The following is a 16,315-nucleotide window of genomic DNA, read 5'->3' as shown; positions in this document are numbered from 1 at the left end:
AAATCGCTGCAAGTATCCCGTAGTCTTCCTCTCAGCCTTGTAGTGTGATGTGTTTTTGGTTTTCTTTTGAGCTCCCCAGCAGCAATGGGTGTTTTCAGCTCTGCAGACCCTGTGTGTTTACATCTACTGCAGTTGTTTCCCCTCATTAAGAAAACCGGGCTGGCTCAGTGGCTTTTGGGGGGGCTTTTCCACGAAATCCGCACAGATTCCCCAAGCTTTGCCCAAGTTTCACAAGCGTACGGCGAGGGGATGTCCCTGCCGCCCACCACAACCAACCCAAGGCTTTCTAAAAGCGCCCCGAGCCTCCGACGAAGGAAATAACGAGAGCCCGGGGCGGCAGCACCCGGCCGAGCCGCCTCCCGGGGGGGGCTGCGGGGAGGGAGGAGGCTCCGGGCCGGGCCGGGCGGGGGCGGGATCGGGGCGGCGGTGCCGGCTCCGCTCCGCGCAGGTTAAGAACCGCGTGGAGCCGCGGTGAGAGCAGAGAGAGCCGTGCTAAAAGCCGTGTTAAAAGCCGTGCCGAGCCGTGCCAGCATGGCCCAGCCCCGCTGCCGCTCCGTGCTCATCACCGGCTGCAGCCGGGGCATCGGGCTGGGGCTGGTGCGGGGGCTCGCAGCCTCCAGCCCCTGCCCCGAGTTGGTTTTCGCGACCTGCCGCTACCCCGAGAAGGCGCAGGTAAGCGGCAGGGGGAGGATGGGGACCACAGCCAGGAGTCTGGGCTGTGAAAGGAGCCGGGGTTGGGGTCGCGGAGCCGTCGCAAGGCTCCCGAGGGGAGCCCAAGGGAGCTGGGGCCCCCCCGGGGGTTCCCGCAGCTGCAGCATCTCGCCCCGCGCTGGGTTTGCAGCTCCAGCCTCGGGGGGGACCTGCAGCCCCCAGGAGCCCGCAAATCGCTGCAGCTCCCCTTGCCTCTTCTGCCTGCCCTTCCCCTTTCCCTGCTGGACTCGCAACAACCGAGGAAGCCCAAATTGATGGCTTCACGCGCTCTTCTTGGCAGTGCCCTTCCTGGCCAGGTAGGGAGCAGCGCCTCCTGCTCGAGGTGGGTTCAATTCTGCTCCGTGCTGCCGGCGGATTCACTCGCGCTCCTTCCAGCCAGCCTTCCTCTCGCCACAGCACGGCAGCGATGTGTCGGGACTCCTCCTCCCCTTCCCCGTCCCTAGGCTGTTACACGCGAATGTCAAACAAATAAAAAGCGCTCCCCAAACCTTCGGGGACAAGAGGATAACGAGGGGTTTTGGTCTGCTCGCTCTGTTGCGTCTCCAGCCTGGTCTTGGCTCTCCCCATTCAGTGCTGGGGCACGCAGGTATCGGCATCTTCCCTTCCTGGGAGCGCTCAAGTGCTCCGGAGCTGCAAGGATCCGAGCTGTCAGCTCTGCCCCTCTCAGCCCCCCGTGCGTTGCTGCAGGAACTTGGCAGAATTGATCCCAAAAGCTCTGCTTCCGCAGGGTACCAGGCTGCCCCGGGGGAGGTGAGTCCCAGAGCCTTGCTGTGGGTTTTTCTTAGAGCAAACCGTGATCCCACCACGCCAGCACTAAGCACCGCGTATCAATTTTACAGCTTTGCTGCCCAAAAACTTCAGCAGCAGGTGCAGAGGCTCCCGTTCAAGGCTGCTAGCACAGAGCTGGGCAGGTAGGGCCCGCGGGCTGCCCACTCGGCCCCCCAGCAGCACCATCTGCGTGCACGTACGAAACCGAAGGAAGGGGTCTTGGTCTTGTTCCTTGCTGCCAGGACAGCCCCGGCAGCACAAAGGCACAGTTTGGGCATTCCTGAATGGAACTGCCCCCAAACGGTCCAGCAGGCTGCCTTTCCACTACTCGAGCTCCTGGCCGAGTACTGGCTCACGCTGTTTGCTTTTATCTCCTTTTACAAGGGCTGGCGTTTGTCCCAGCCGTGTTTCATATCGGTGATTGCACAACGGCGAGGTGCAGTTGCGGTAGGGGAAGCTAGCAGGGACGTGTGACCTGCTGGGAGATAGAAATCTCCTTCGGGTGTTTGTTCTAAAGCTGCTTTAGCTGGTGCTGGGGGAGGATCTCGTTCCCTTATTGCCCCTCGTGTCCAGCACTGATTTCCCCTTCGAATGATCTTGCATCAATTAGGTGGAAAACCTCAATGGCTCCTTCAAGAGGAAGAGCTTCCTAGGAAGTATTACACAGATAATATCTTAATGCAAGTTTCTGCGATGCTTTTTTTATTTTTTGGCATTGCCAGTACGTAAAAAACCTTGAGCAGGAAGGCTGCTAGACCTGCACAGAAGGACGAAATAGTCTTCAAATAGTTCTTCCTGGAGTGCCTGGGGAGGGTCTGGGTGACTTCTTGCTTGCAGCAGGAGAAACCTGGAAAGTGCTGGCCTCTCACGGAGGCAGGAAGCTGGCCCGGGGCCACATTCCAGTAACCCCAAGTGGTGATCCTGCAGGCCACACGGGTGCATCGTAAGCTTTTTTGGTTGTTTTGTTTTTTTGGAGCAAGGGTTGTCCTTGGGGGCTCGGGGTGGGTTTTTGTTCTTTGTAAGGACCTCTAGGCCATGTGCTGTGCTTTGGCAGGACATCAATGGAAACCTCTGCAGCCAGCTGAAAGCATATTTCTAACAGATGGGTTTGGAAGCTCCACAAGGAAGGGAAATCTTTACTGAAGGTATTGCAGGCTCACTGCCCTTATCTGTCTCATCTGCAGCGCACAAAGCTGGCACAAAACCTGCTGACCTTCGGAGGTGTGCCCCCACCGTGCCACTAGTCCCTCTAACGCGGGGCGAGCACGGATGTGCTGCAGCCTTTGCAGTGGGATCCTCAGCACCAGGCTCTGCCGACCTTCTCAAAGCCTGGAGCCACTTTGGCAATGTTGCTTGAGTGTGGTATAGTAAGAAAAGGTAAAGGTTCAGCGCCCTTTTTTTCGTCTTTTTTTCCAGATAAAGCTTTTTGCCTTCACTGGCTCTCTGCTCAAATCCTCAGTGCACGTGCGATGGGCTTTGCCCCCTCCTCACCCATTTGCTGCCCATGCAGATGGGGCTGTAAAGCTGGGTGCCTTCTTCTTTCTCTGCACACCTGAGCTGTCAGTGCCTGCTCTGCCTTTTGACAGTGATTCAGGCTGTCAAATTTTGTTTTTTCCCACTTCTCCGTGGGCTAAGTGACTGTATGAAAAATCCTGCTTAGTATATGCACTGCTCTCTGTCCCAGATCAGAGGATGAACTCAGGCAACGGCAGCTTTGGGCAGTTCTCTTCAATTCTGCTCTCCTCTGGTTTGGTAGAATAGGATTCCCCTCTTGCAGGACGCAGGGAGGGGGACGGAGGGAAGGAATGGAAAAAAGCTTAAATAAGCCTCTTAAAAAGAATCTCCCGATTTTTAGAGGAAAAGTGATTAAGCACGCTTAATTCCTGGCAAACTCGGTGCACGTCTTGGGGACGCAAATCAGCAGCAAACCCCCAGTAGCTGCCCGGAGAGCCTCGGAGCAGCGCGTGTGCCGTCATCCAGTGGAGTGCTCCAAGCAGACGGGAGCCCCCAGGGACCTGAGTGTAGGAAGAGATGCCGGAGAAGAGTCTGACTTCGCTCTCCTCCGCGTACTACAGCAAGCAGCGTGCCTCCTGTAACTTGCTAACCCTGGGATAATACTCAACAGCTGCAGACTTTTGCATGTGAGTCTGCTGGCAGGAGCTGTAACGAGTCGAGCTCTTGGGCTGAATAACTCCTAGGTGGCCTCCGCAGAACATTTGCCTAACAAATGGGCTTCAGATCACACGATAAGGCGCAGCAGGCCTGCAGGCGCATCTAGATAACCACCGCCCCTCCCTGAAAAGTCCCGTACTAGCCTCCTTCAGCCCAGCTTTGATTCTGATCTGCTTTTATTTGGGCTGTTCCAGTACTGAGAGTGGAAGCAGCGAGAAATCTCTTGCAAAATGATCCCCGTGTCCTGTCTTTGCGCTCCAGCTGGACAAAAACACGGCGCAGTTATTAATAAGCACCCCATATAGGATCATGGACCTATCTGTAATTCTCCAACCCCCCCCCTTTTTTTTTTCTTGCTCTTTCTTCCATCCTGCTTCCCCAAAAAAGTCCGAAAGCTCTGACCCAAAGCCCAAGACACCGAATGACGGTGTGGCCTCTGCTGTCCCCCTCTGCCATGGTGAGGCATGGAAGGAATAAATGGCTTTTGGGGGAAGCGAGGTAGCTGAAGGGGTCCACATCCATGGTGTGACTCCTGGTGGTGCTCCCTGCCCTCAGCGGGGCTGCGGCTGAGCCTGGGACCTCGGGACAGGAGCACCTCGTGTTCCTCCTGCCCTCCCGCAGCCCAGGCGTGCTCCCAGGTGAACAAGGACAAGGTTCCTCACCGCTCCAGAGTCCTCTGCCGGGCCCTGGAGGATGGCCAGGGCTTAATGTGCTGCTTCCCTTCCTCTGAAGCAGGAGGTGGTGTCACTGCCAGTGCCGCTGCTGTTCCCTTGTCAGGCACAGAGCTCGCTTGAAGAGCTTCTGCACACCGGCTCGGTCAGTTTTTTTTCTCTGCTGCATGTTTTAGCCATGTGGTCTGCTATTGGGAAGAGCAGCTGAGCAATCTCTGGAGCAAGGCAGATCTGCTATATCAGGCAAAGGGGGTGTTCTTAAAGCCGTTCTAATTTTGGCTTATGGCAGCGGTTTGCACTTCTTCCTACAGCCTTACCGTGGATTCGGGGCAGTCTGCAGCAGCTTGGTGTGAATTCTTCCATAATCAGGCAGGGAGCTGGCTGCACAATGTGATACTGGATAGCCTGGCTCACAGGGACGGGGCAAATACGATCCTCTTTGGCTCTGTCCGGAGTGACAAAACACCTGAGCACCCTCTGTACCCTCTGCTCTGAGCACCTTTGTGACGGGACCACAAAGCTCCCTGCAGGCTGCCTTGGGCTGGCTTCATTGCTCCCAACTGGTCGAGCGTGGCCGGGCTCTTTCCAAGAGTTGTAACTGAAGTAAATAATGCTTTCATAAAGGAGGCAAAGTAAATCCTGCTGAATGACAAAGGCAACAAAACATCCTGATTGAAATCTAGCAGTCTGCACACTGATGAATCCGTATCTGGAGCCTGGAGTGCCAGAGGACCTTGTTTAAATTGGAGTGGGCTGACTCTTTGTTAATCGTAATTAAAATCAGCAAGCAGGAAACAACAGATGTTAATCACGGTTTGAATTTTTCTTGGAATCCCTGAGAGTTGATTCCCATGGGTAACTATTCAGGTACCGAATGCTACGAGAGCTACGAGGCTAAACGCAGGGCTGGGGGTGGTCGAGTGCTTTGTTTGTCAGCTTGGTTGTTTGAAATCAGCTCTCGCAGCACGGTAACTAAAAGAGACTTCACCTGGGATGTGAGGGCTGCACCCACTGAACCTAAACACAACTGCACAACCTGACATATCAAATGCAAGGTGCACATGGGGCATTGCCCTTCTGGGTTGCACGGCTCTGCGAGGCTGTGCTCTGAGACCCTGCCTTCCCCGGGGCTTAACCTGCAACTCTTGCAGACACCTTTGCTGTTTTTTTTTTCTTTGCTTGTTTGTTTTTAATGGGGGGAAAAGAAGGTATTTGATAGCAGACCACAGTGAGCTTCATGAAAGCTTATCCCCTCAGTGGGAAGTCAATAACGGGTACCTGCACGCACTGCAGAAGTATTTTCAGAGTGCTCTGGACACAGTTTTTTGATCTCTTAAATCAAAACTCCTTGGGGTGGGGGAAGAGGAGAAGCAGCACGCGTGGCTGGTGGCTTGGAAGGGCTGTAACAGATTGAAGCTGGTGTGGGTTTGTCCTCCTCCCTGTGCCTTTCTTCCAGGCACAGCAGGGAAAGGAATAGGCTTTCCTGGGAGTTTTAGGTTCCCTGACTGGATTTCTCAGCTCCCACTCACATCAGGTGAGGCAGCACGCTGTACTTCTTGCAGACTGGAGCATCTGAGTTAGCTTTGTGCCTGGAAGCTGCTTCTGCGAAACTTAAACCGCTGAAGCGGGAGTCGGTAGTTAACAAAGTAATTAACTAAATGGCAAAACGATTGCATTTTAAGCCTGATTTGCATGCAACAATTACAATGTTTATGCTTTGGAGAATTCATAACACTGCAGTATTTGGAGCTCTTAAGTGAAGACGGTTTACTCACTGCAGAAGCCTCTCAGTTGCTTGCACCATACAAAACATCTTCTGGGGCCTTTCAGCGGAGGAAGTTTATCCTCTGCCCCGCAGTTAGTAGCTTGTTTCCATCTGACAGTGAAGCAAACCAGCTGCAAGTAAACGAACGAGTCCTGGAAGCCAGAACACTTCTGGAGTTTATCATTAGTTGATGCTGTCAAGCTAAAGTCCAGTAGGCAGTCCAAAGCCACGTAATTATTGCAGACCTTGGCGTGGCAAAACTGTCGCACGCCTATCAATAAGCCAGATGGTGTGTCCTGGGCCTCTCAGCTGTGGAAATGTGCCCCATGAGGATGCAAGGAAAGGAACATCCTCTGGTTTTGTGCTTCTGACTTGTTCCTCTTCCTTCCCCCCTCCCCTAACTGCAGCCGTAGGCTGGCTGCGGAGGGAGGACAAGTTTTCTAAACAAGCCTGGGGGGAATGAAGAGAGCAGGAAGCCGAGATAAAAGCTGTGATGTGCTGTAACGTGACCAGAGGACATGGAGTCCCCAAGCATCTCCAAGCGGCAAAGAAGTGCTCTTTGAAAACTGGCCCTCCTGAGCCCTGTTCCTGAAGGGCTCCTAAAAAAGTGGATTTGCTCAAGCTGGAGCGTTTGGCCATGGCTGCTCCGTCTCCTAAACACGGCTGGGAGCGTGGAGTCCATCTGTTACATCTGGCCACGCTTCCCACTTGGCTATATGGCACAGAAACCCAAGTATTCCAGCCTGGCCTATAAAATCCAGTTTGCACATGCCTTGTCCAGAAGCAACACTAGTAAAGTACCAATTTTCTCCAGGAATGCTGGTCATTCCCCTATGGCTTGCTCTGCTACTGAGAGGCAGTAGGCAGGTGACTGAATTATTAATATTGAGCAGAAGAGCATAGTTCTCCTGGGCAGTTGCTGTGTGCATAACCAATTTCTTTTGTGCTTTACCTTCAGTTACGAGAGCTGAAGCTAAAGAGCGTGCTGGGAAACAGAATTTCAATGGGAAAATTGCTAGAAAACTCTTCCTGTAAACAGCGGTGCCAAATGGCTTTTCTTAAATAATTCCCATTGCCCTGAAGTGATGCCCAGCACCAGCTGAACTCCAGGAGAATTACGCTCCTCTTAGCAGAAGTGGGGAATTACTGGCTTGGCACACGGCCTGAGCACCGGATTTACTCTGGAACTGGCAGCGGTAACCACTCGATTGAAGACCTTTGGTTAGGCTGCAAACGTACCCTCTTGATGAGATGCATTTGAGACATGCTGGAAACTGAATGTATTTTAGCATGCAGGCGTCTTCACCAAGCAGGTGAAGAGTCCAGGTTCTTGCAGCAGTTGATCTTGCTCTTAGGAAAGCCGCTCAGCAGGTTGGAAAGCAAAACAGAGCCACTGCCTTCAGTCCAGTTATGAAATTAAATGGCAGTTACAGTTCTGGAGGTGCAGAACTCAAGCTATTTTATGTAATAGCTGTGGACATACACACAGAGAAGCTAACACAAATACTTTTTTCTTCCTAGGAGCTCCAGCAGCTTAGCAAGCAATACAGCAACATCAGGCTCCTCCAACTGGGTGAGTAAAGGGCTTAAGTAGAAGTATGTTCAACCAGGTCAGGTGAGTGCATCTTAAAGCTCTGCTCTCCTGCATGATCTGTAGCTGTGCATGACCTCCAGCAGCTGAAAAGATCAATAACTTCACCTTCATCTTGAGATAACACTGGGGAAACATAATCTGTGTAAATTTTCTGCATGTAGTCTCCATCTCTGTGTGCTGCCTGAATGTCCCCATTCAGACTGTCTTAACTTTGGTTTAGCATGTGCTGTATAGTGCTAGACAGCATTTGAACCATTACTCAGTCTTCACTGTAGCTGTTCTTGGCTCCTCTGTGCAGATGTGGTCTGTGAAAACAGCATCAAGAAAGTAGTCAAGGAAGTGGAAGAAATTGTGGGAGACAAAGGTCTGAACTGCCTCATTAACAACGCGGGCATTAACGTGCTTGCTTCCTTGGAAGAAGTCACAGCAGAGACGATGCTCACCATTTATGAAACCAATACAGTTGCCCAGCTGATGGTCACTAAGGTAAGAAACGGAGAGAAATGCTTCATCTATGGTACTGTAGAAGCTCTGCCACTAGTGAGCTGGACATGTAATGCAGCAATGACCGTCTGTCCAGGATCTTTATTTAAATCCACTTTGCTGGTGGCATAGAGTTGCACTGCAATTCTTCACAGAGCAGAACTCGAGAGTCCGGCTTGCCTTGAACAGGCCAAGAGCAAGATGACCAAATTAAAACAACCTCTTGTTTTTACAGGCTTTTCTACCCCTTCTGAGGAAGGCAGCCCAGCTGGGCACAGGAATGGGCTGCCACAGAGCTGCTATTATTAATATGTCCTCTCTCGCTGCCTCCATGCAACTTGTCCAGGCAAATGAGATGTTTCTCAAGGTCTACCCCTACAGGATAGCAAAGGTTTGTATGATTCCCTGGGCTGTGCTTGCTGGGTGAGAGCAGGTCTGTGAGTTAAGGGCCACCCTGTTCTTAAGATGATGATGTGAGGTGTGCAGCACTTCCTGGGTAGGCTGACACAGGAGCTGTTCTTGTTCTTAATGTGGGTGGAAGTGGGGCTTGTGAAAACGGTACATCTGGAGCAAGCACGCCAGCTTCTTAAGAGCAAGCTTACACACATGCTCTATCACTACACGGGTACAGATTCATTTCAGAGGGACTTGGTATTCAGGGAAGAACTATGCCATCAAATGTGTGTCCTATTTTCTGTGCACCTCTCCATCCAAAGCAAGGTAGCAGACATGGAAAAACAAAACAAAACAAAAGGTGTACTGACCTGTACGTTTAGTGAGGGGTGGAGTTTTTAGTTTTGTCACATCCAGAGACTGAGTTTATATGAATTGTCAAGATCAAACGTACAGTTTCTCCTACACCACCTACTCATAAGCTGTTAACATGCTTGTTTTCCCTGATCAGAAGTAAAAAGCTGAATGTTTGTGTTGTGATTGTTGCAGAAAAACAGAGTCCTTATGTCAAGATTATTTTTCTACAGCTCCTTAGGACTTTCAAATGTTACTTTATCTTCCATCATAACTTAGTTTCATCTTTGGGCAGTAAGCTTACGATGACAGAGCTTTCATAATGCTTCTCTTATAGACATTTCTGAGGTTGAAGGCCCCACTAAGTCTGGATAAGTTACCATGACTGCTACTGCCACTCAATTTTTCAGGAGACATCTTGGTGGAAGGGAGGTGCTTAGCTTGGCTTAAGGTCTTACTGAAGGTTTGTAAACACTACGTGCTAATAGATGGTTTCCACTCCTCTAGACTGCACTGAACATGATCACCAGGTGTCTTGCTGCGGACTTGAAGTCGGATGGAATTCTCTGTATTTCTTTGCATCCAGGCTGGGTTCAGACAGACATGGGCGGAAACATGGTTAGTGACATCTCTCTGTAAACATGAAAGCATGATTCCCTTGTTGTCCCAAACCCTGACCAACAACCTTCTGTACAGTATACACTTCCATGTGTTGCAGAGGCACACTATGCAACATGAAATACAACTGATTTGATCCTAGTAACTCTTACCTGCATTTGATTGTATTCTGATTGTATTCTCATTAATAAATCAATCCTGATTTGCTTTCCAGGCTCCTTTGCAGGTGCAAGAGACTATCCCAAGTATTCTCTCCGTTCTGGACCGTCTTGGTGAAAAAGATAATGGCTCCTTCCTGGACTGGCAAGGGGAAACTCTACCATGGTAGATGTGCACAGTGTACTACAGAAACAGCATGTCAGTCACTATTCAACTTATGCCACTAATGTCTTTGTCTCCAGGGTTTTCTTATGTGCTAGTTGAAACATCCAGTCTGATATCCATCCTCTCTCTAGGTGTATTTGGAAAGGCTTGACTCTTCCTTGGTATTGCTACTGCTCTGTTTTAATGCTTCCTGCAAATGCTACTGTGTTCTTAGCGATGGGTCTCTCCTGGAACCACCTAAAATAGATTTAAAAACTGCAAGTTAAATCCAGGGGTTGGTTCCTCTTTGCTTCCAGAACCATAGCGAGCCTCTCTCTCAGCAGAAGTCACTGATCTGCCCTCAGGCCTGACCTGACATTACAGGCTATCGGATTCCAGTATGTTCAATTTGCTGGAGGCACGTCTCTGGAAAAGGTCCTCCGGTTTCGTCCAGTCCTAAATGAGCCAAGGCTGAAATTGCCCAGTCCTGAACTACGTGAATTTGGTACCTCTGTAAGCTCCTCAGCAGCTTCCAAGCATCTCCAGGCTGCTTGCACCAGGCACTTGCTTTGTTCCCAGTGCGTGACTAACATCCTGATATTGGGGTGGGAATGTGGTTTTGTATATAAACTTCTGAAGTGTCTTCAATAAAGTCTTGTTTAAACAGATTACCTGTTTACTGAGCTACTTCAGTTAATTCCTCTGCATGTAGGTCTCTCTTCCCTGACCAGAGATCTGCGCTTTCAGGCAGAAAGTCTAACCATTGCTGTCTCCTTCAGGCTAGATGGGTTTAATGTGGGGGAGCACACCTGAGACTGAGGCAGCCCCTCATTCTGGTCTGAAATCCCGAAAGCAGCTGGTGAAAAGATCTCTGTGTTCTGGCTGAGGTAGGGATGAAAGCAACAAGTTCTTTGAAGTCTGGGATTGGCTTCAGCATCACTCCTTCATGCCAGCTGATTACGTGCTTTCATGCTGTGCCAAGATGGCAGGTTCTTGTGCCCAGAGAAGACAAACAAGAGCGAGGTAAGTGGGAGAGGCAGGCGTGGCCATTCCTGGACAGCAGCCACCCTCAGATGCATCTCAGGGTGTGTAGGGGAGAGGTGTCTGGCCTCATCTCCCCATCCCTGTGGTGACAGGGACACAAAGCCTCCCTGTAACAGCTCATAGTTACCTCCTGCTCTGACCTATTTCTAGCAAGGTGTGCTGTCCCCAGGCAGGTGAGCGAAGCATCATGTTCTCCCCTCACCTGAGAGCCACCGATTTCCCTCAGAGCGTGACTGTATGGTGAGCACAAACAGCTCAGTTTGGAGGCTGCTGCTTAGTTTGAACCAAACCTCAGAAGAGGAGCTGGCGTGCCTCCTGCGGGCAGGAGACAGTGCGGAGGGGACGGCTGAGGGGAAGGGGACAATTGGAGGGAAAGGGACAACTGAGGGGAAGGAGAGTGCTTGTTTGCAACTGCCTTCGGTCAGAACCATCACAAATGCTTTTTATTCCGGGAGCCGAGCGCCCTGGACATCCAGTACACGCTCACTTTCCCTCTAAAGCCCCACAGCCGCCATTTCCCTGGGATCCCCTCACGAACCCCCGGCGGGCGCCATCAGGGGGCGCTGCCGCGGCCGGCCCCGGAACTTCCGAGGCGGCAGCGGGCGGGGATGGTGAGTGATGGCGGCCCGGGGCTGGCCCGGGGACCGGGACCCGGTACCCGGTACCGTGGAGCCCGGTGTGAGCCGAGCCCCGGCCCCGGGGGCTGTGGAGGGCAGGCTGCCCGGGGGGCTGCGGATCCCTTCCTCACAGCCGCAGGGCAGCGGGCGCCTGCGGTGCGCTCCTGGTTTGTGCCGTGGGAGCAGCGCCTTGGCGCTGAGGTGGAAGCGGGGCTGGAGTTGCCTGATTTTTGCAAGCTGAAATAGCAGGGGTTTGGGTTAAAAACACGGGAAATCGGCAATATGGGTGCTTGGGGGTCGGGGCCCTCCGGCAGAATCCAGTAAGGCGTTGGTAAAGCAGGGGGTGCACAGAGGGCCTCAGCTCGTCTGCTGGGGCTGTGGGGTTAAATTTCAAAATTTTACTTAAAAAATTGAGAACTTTAGTCACGAAATTAAGTTTTCAAAGTTAAGTTTTCAAAGTGTGAGGAAAACACGCTCGCTTCATTGAATAAACGTTCTTGTTTTGGCAGTCATTACTGGGGCTGACAGAGCGGCTGAAGTGAAAAAAAAATGTTAATATCCCAGCTGACATCCAGGTTACTGAAGGCTTCCCGAGTTGCAGGTAAATGGGCTGTGCAGCCTGGCGTTTGGATTGTTTTTTTGGGGTAATTGGGCTCCCAGAAAGTTATTTTCCTGCAAGTGGGGCAGGAGTGGTGAGGCTGTTGGTTGAGTCAAGGGGTTGTGGTGTTCCTACTTCTGTGCCTGTTCTGTCAGGGTTGTGTAGCTCTCATTTTACTTCTGTTAAGCTTAGGAGGATGATTCTTGGCAGCAGAAAAGCTTAATACAGAGAACAGGTCCCAGCCGTTCTGAATTGCACTTACACTACACAGTAAAATATCGTACAATGTAATTCTAGCAGATGTAATGTAGTTAAGTCAAATTAAAAAGTGCTTTCTTGCTTTTATGATGGGAATTTAATTGTTTGTAAGTAGCTCCCTTTATTATGTTATTTTGGTTGTAATTGTTTGGTAGTTCTAGAGCTGGGCAGAGCTTTTGTTGAAGTGTTTCTAGAAAGTTCTGCCTCCTAAGTGAAATTCTTTTCTCTCAAAGGCCACCTTTTGCCAAGGTCAGTGTCTTCCTTTCTTTGCTATCATTCAACATCTGTGAACTATAGCACGCAGCCCTCTAATAAGAATGGAGCCCAGCCTCAGCGGTGGCATGCACTGGACCCTGAACTGGAAGAGATGCTGGTCCCCAGAAAACTCTCCATCAGCCCCTTAGAAAGCTGGCTGACAGTTAGGTACTCCCTTCCTAAAGCAGAAGTCGTTAATGCTCAGGAAGAAGCAGGCTATGAACCTCTCCAGAAATATGACTGTCCCCCATCTGCTGAGGGAGCTGATGTGGAGGAAGGGGAAGGAACACCCAGCAGCACGGTTCAGTGCAAGAACGTGCTGGAAATTCGCAGAAGGAAAATGAATCGACACAAGTTCAGAAAGCTGCTAAAGCGAAGGAAGTTTATACGGAGGAGGATAAAAGAAGGTCGCAAGAAGAAACGTCAGGTAAGCTTCGATTGAAGAAAACATCTTAATTTAAATGAACACCCTTCTCAAACTGCTTTCTGTTCAGGTATTGGATGATGTTCTTAGGTGGAATTGAATTATAGAGAAGTGGCATCAGCTCCGAGAAATGTAGCTTAAGTTAATTCCGTATTTACTGGTCCAGGAGCATTTCCTGATTTGCTGGTTTTTGTTTTACCTGTACGTCCTCAAAATCTATAATTTAGAATATTTCCATGCTGGTAAGCAGATGTGTGAATAACTCAGAAATATCTCTGGCTAATGGGAGAAGAACTTTTGCGTTTGTGTGAAAGATTAATTTATGTGGTTGTATTATATCAGGAAGTCTGGTTTAATCTCAGCTGCCTAGATAAAAGCATTTAATTTTTGCGCATAGGTTCTCTTTGGGACACTTGGGCGATGACTGATTACTTGAGTGCTGCATCTGAGCCATTACCATTCTCTCTCTTTTTCCTCTGTTTTAGGTAAAATTTGAGAAAGACTTGGAGCGCATCTGGAAAAGAGCTGGTTTGAAAAATCCTCCAGCAGGATGGCAGACACCCAAGATATTTCTGAAAAGTTCAAAGCGATAAAAACACTTGTAATGAGTTTTCACGTGTAATTGTAATTAAAAATACATATATATACGTAAGCAGACTTCTTTTAACCTTTTTCTGAGTGCGTTAGGATTAGTAGGAGGTTGCTTTGAGTCTTGATGAATGGTTTTCCAACGGCAAACCTGACAGCAGTGTGCTTTTCCTCCCCAGGAGAATGGTGAGAACCCTTGTGCGGTGGCTTGGCAGCGCTGTGTGCAGTCCAGTGCTGCTGCTGCCAGCTGTACTGAGCAAAGACATCTTAGTCCGCAGCTGAATTTGTGAAGTTGCTCTTTAGGATTAGACTGAGTAGTGCACTGTTAAAAACAATTGGTTGTGGGAGAGGCAGTAAGTGAAAGACCTCTTCTAATTGTTAGTGTAGCCCTAAAGGACACCAGCAGTTTGAAAAATTCTTTTCAAGTGGCGTTCTTTTGTAGGCTTGCTGAAGAAGGGCTGATGCTTGTAAGTGAAATGGGAGTTGGATCAGAATCCCATAAAATATTTCTGCAAAAGAGTTACCCGATACCTCTGCGTGCATGTGTTTTATGGACATTGCATGAGCATCCTTAAAAGGCAAATTTATTTTTTCTGTTCTGTAGTCCCTAATAAAAAAAAGAGTTATTTTTCTACGACTGACCCCTGTCATACAGAACATCCAGGTATTGCTATCAGTAAAAGTTCAATGCTCGTTTCTGAGTAATTACCAAAACTGCTCTGTACCTGAGATAACCCGGTTGTGATCAGCTGTTTTGACATGTCTGAAAGGAGCCATGACATCTGGGAAAAATATAGATGTTTATTTTAAACCCTGTCAGGGGGCTTCGTATCTTACTTCTGTGTTGGATTCTGCTTTTGATGTGTTTTTTTTTGGGGGACAGTTAACTTGTGTTCTGTGCGATTGAGTTTTTCCCTGCCCCTGGTTAGATGAAGCTCACTGGGCTCTGAGAGAAAGGAAGGAAAAATGAATTCCGTGGGCTCTTCATCCTGCAGCATGCAGAGGAGCAAACTTGAAAATTTATTCCCTTTTATCTGCTAGGAGCAGGACACCTGGCTAAACTGAAAGGGAAGAAAAACTGTTTGATGCAATTTATTGCGATGAGGTGAAGTTTAATCTCACCGTGAAAGGACAGATGGCACACTGAACGTTTCTGGGGCTTTCTGCTGTTCTTGTCGCTAGATGGCAGTAAATCAAAGCCTCTGAAACTCCTTTAGCAACTCTTGGCAGAAGCCAGCTGGATCTTTCTGTAGGTATTTTAAGGAGAGGGGGCATGCATGTTTAAAAATTGATTAATCTTGCTAGAAAACTACTGGCATTCTGAAAACTGTACTGGAGTCCTATAGAAACATGTGGCTAGCAGATTTTTACAGATTTTTTTTCCAAGCTATATGTTAACAGCAGGCGATTTTGATCAAAGACTTAAAAAGATGTTCCTTCCTCCTCGTGCTTTAAATAGGCTGCAGTTGCTTTTAACCAAGAGCAGTAGGACTCTCAGCTTACTGCCAGGATTTCAGGGAAGAGGAGAAAGCAGTGCACCTTCAAAACTCCCCAGGCAAAGAAGATGGAGTGTTGGTTCTGGCTTACAGGTTTGTAAGATATGCAGAGTGTTTCTAAAATACCAGTACACATTCCCTGCTCAGAGGTGCATCAAGAAAGGCTGGGGCATGATCTTCTGGTGCTCATTAACTATGGTGATGATTATATTATAATAGGGTGCTTCTGTGGTGAATTGCAAGTCTCCTCTAAGTAGTTTATTAAATGGCATTCTCTCTAAGTAATAGTCCAGTCCTCCAAATGGTAGTCTGCCAAGTGTAGCCACTGCTTTTATATATCTATTAGATGTAATTACACAACCACGCAGAGAAGTCTGGAGCTACTGTGTAGTTTAGAAAAGTGTCTGTAACTTCCAGCCGTGATTTACTGCCAGCCTTAATCATAGAAATGCTGTTTTCCCTTTTGCTGAAGGATGTCAAAGCACGTCTCAGGATTTGTATTTTCATGTGGCAGATCCTGCAAAGACCCTGTTGTACGTGGAACTAACCAGGTACTGTACACCGGGGTTGTATCAGCGTGCTTGAGCTCTCTGTGACCACAGGATGCAATTACCAAATCTCACTTCACTGAACAGGGGGAGTCAGAGAGGAGGAAGCTGTGCCTTTTTTTTCTGTAGGGGGAGCAGTAGCGCAGAGTATGCTGCTCACAAAGCTTTGTTAGGAGTTGCTGATGAAATATGTGCCTACTTGCACGCTTACCAGTGTATACATGTATGTGCCTACGTAGCTATGGTAAAAAAAAAAAAAAAAAGGCCTTAAACAGGAAAGACTTGACTTACCATTGTCAACATGTTTTAAGGCTCCTTCATCTCCTTATTACTCTGCTGTTCTGAGAGGAAGTGTTTGAAAGTCAGCAGCAGGTTGCTGGAGGAATTTGTGCTCTGCGTTAGAGAGTGGAGATACCCAGTGGGTATGGTGATTTTATGTTTGAAACTGCCTGACAGTTACTGGTCTGGGCAGATCCCTTGAAATTGGAATATGAAACCAATTACGCTCGTACTTACACTCCCTAATTCTTGGATTGCATGCACTTAAGGACAGGCAGCGAGCTCAGTTAGCTGAGCACAACGTCCAGCTTGGTAGTTGTATCGCAGCAATCGGGGCTGTGCTGAGATGAGTTGGCTCTAACGTAGGAAGTCAGCT

At 49.3% G+C, this 16,315-nt stretch overlaps 2 protein-coding genes across 5 annotated transcripts; both read left to right on the top strand.

Annotated features, from left to right (window-relative positions):
• The first annotated feature begins 398 nt into the window (after positions 1-398).
• On the top strand, positions 399-10,500 carry LOC101798590 (C-signal). The gene is made up of 6 exons (XM_027443264.3): positions 399-672; positions 7,609-7,660; positions 7,980-8,167; positions 8,400-8,555; positions 9,419-9,529; positions 9,744-10,500. The coding sequence occupies exons 1-6, from the start codon at positions 532-534 to the stop codon at positions 9,855-9,857; spliced, it is 762 nt and encodes a 253-aa protein (XP_027299065.1). The 5' UTR covers positions 399-531; the 3' UTR covers positions 9,858-10,500.
• Positions 10,501-11,368: 868 nt separating this feature from the next.
• AURKAIP1 (aurora kinase A interacting protein 1) lies at positions 11,369-13,685 on the top strand. 4 transcript variants are annotated; one of them, XM_027443266.3, is made up of 4 exons: positions 11,369-11,487; positions 12,003-12,094; positions 12,583-13,031; positions 13,514-13,685. In XM_027443266.3, exons 2-4 carry the CDS (start codon positions 12,043-12,045, stop codon positions 13,619-13,621), a joined length of 609 nt encoding a protein of 202 aa, XP_027299067.1. In that variant the 5' UTR covers positions 11,369-11,487; positions 12,003-12,042; the 3' UTR covers positions 13,622-13,685. The 4 variants fall into 4 exon arrangements, with proteins under 4 accessions (XP_027299067.1, XP_005008895.2, XP_005008893.2 ...); XM_005008838.6 differs by lacking the exon at positions 11,369-11,487 and adding an exon at positions 11,494-11,649; XM_005008836.6 differs by lacking the exon at positions 11,369-11,487 and adding an exon at positions 11,494-11,660.
• The last annotated feature ends 2,630 nt before the right edge of the window (positions 13,686-16,315 follow it).

The sequence above is a fragment of the Anas platyrhynchos genome, chromosome 22, assembly GCF_047663525.1.
Source record: "Anas platyrhynchos isolate ZD024472 breed Pekin duck chromosome 22, IASCAAS_PekinDuck_T2T, whole genome shotgun sequence".
NCBI classification, from domain to species: Eukaryota; Metazoa; Chordata; class Aves; order Anseriformes; family Anatidae; genus Anas; species Anas platyrhynchos.
This window is presented reverse-complemented; position numbering and strand designations above follow the sequence as displayed.

Coding starts and splice junctions, on each gene's coding strand:
- LOC101798590 (XM_027443264.3), top strand. CDS start 532: ATGGCCCAGCCCCGCTGCCGCTCCGTGCTCATCACCGGCTGCAGCCGG. Junction 673..7,608: donor GCTACCCCGAGAAGGCGCAG/GTAAGCGGCAGG, acceptor TTTTCTTCCTAG/GAGCTCCAGCAGCTTAGCAA. Junction 8,556..9,418: donor ACCCCTACAGGATAGCAAAG/GTTTGTATGATT, acceptor CCACTCCTCTAG/ACTGCACTGAACATGATCAC.
- AURKAIP1 (XM_027443266.3), top strand. CDS start 12,043: ATGTTAATATCCCAGCTGACATCCAGGTTACTGAAGGCTTCCCGAGTT. Junction 12,095..12,582: donor GAAGGCTTCCCGAGTTGCAG/GTAAATGGGCTG, acceptor TTTCTCTCAAAG/GCCACCTTTTGCCAAGGTCA. Junction 13,032..13,513: donor GTCGCAAGAAGAAACGTCAG/GTAAGCTTCGAT, acceptor CCTCTGTTTTAG/GTAAAATTTGAGAAAGACTT.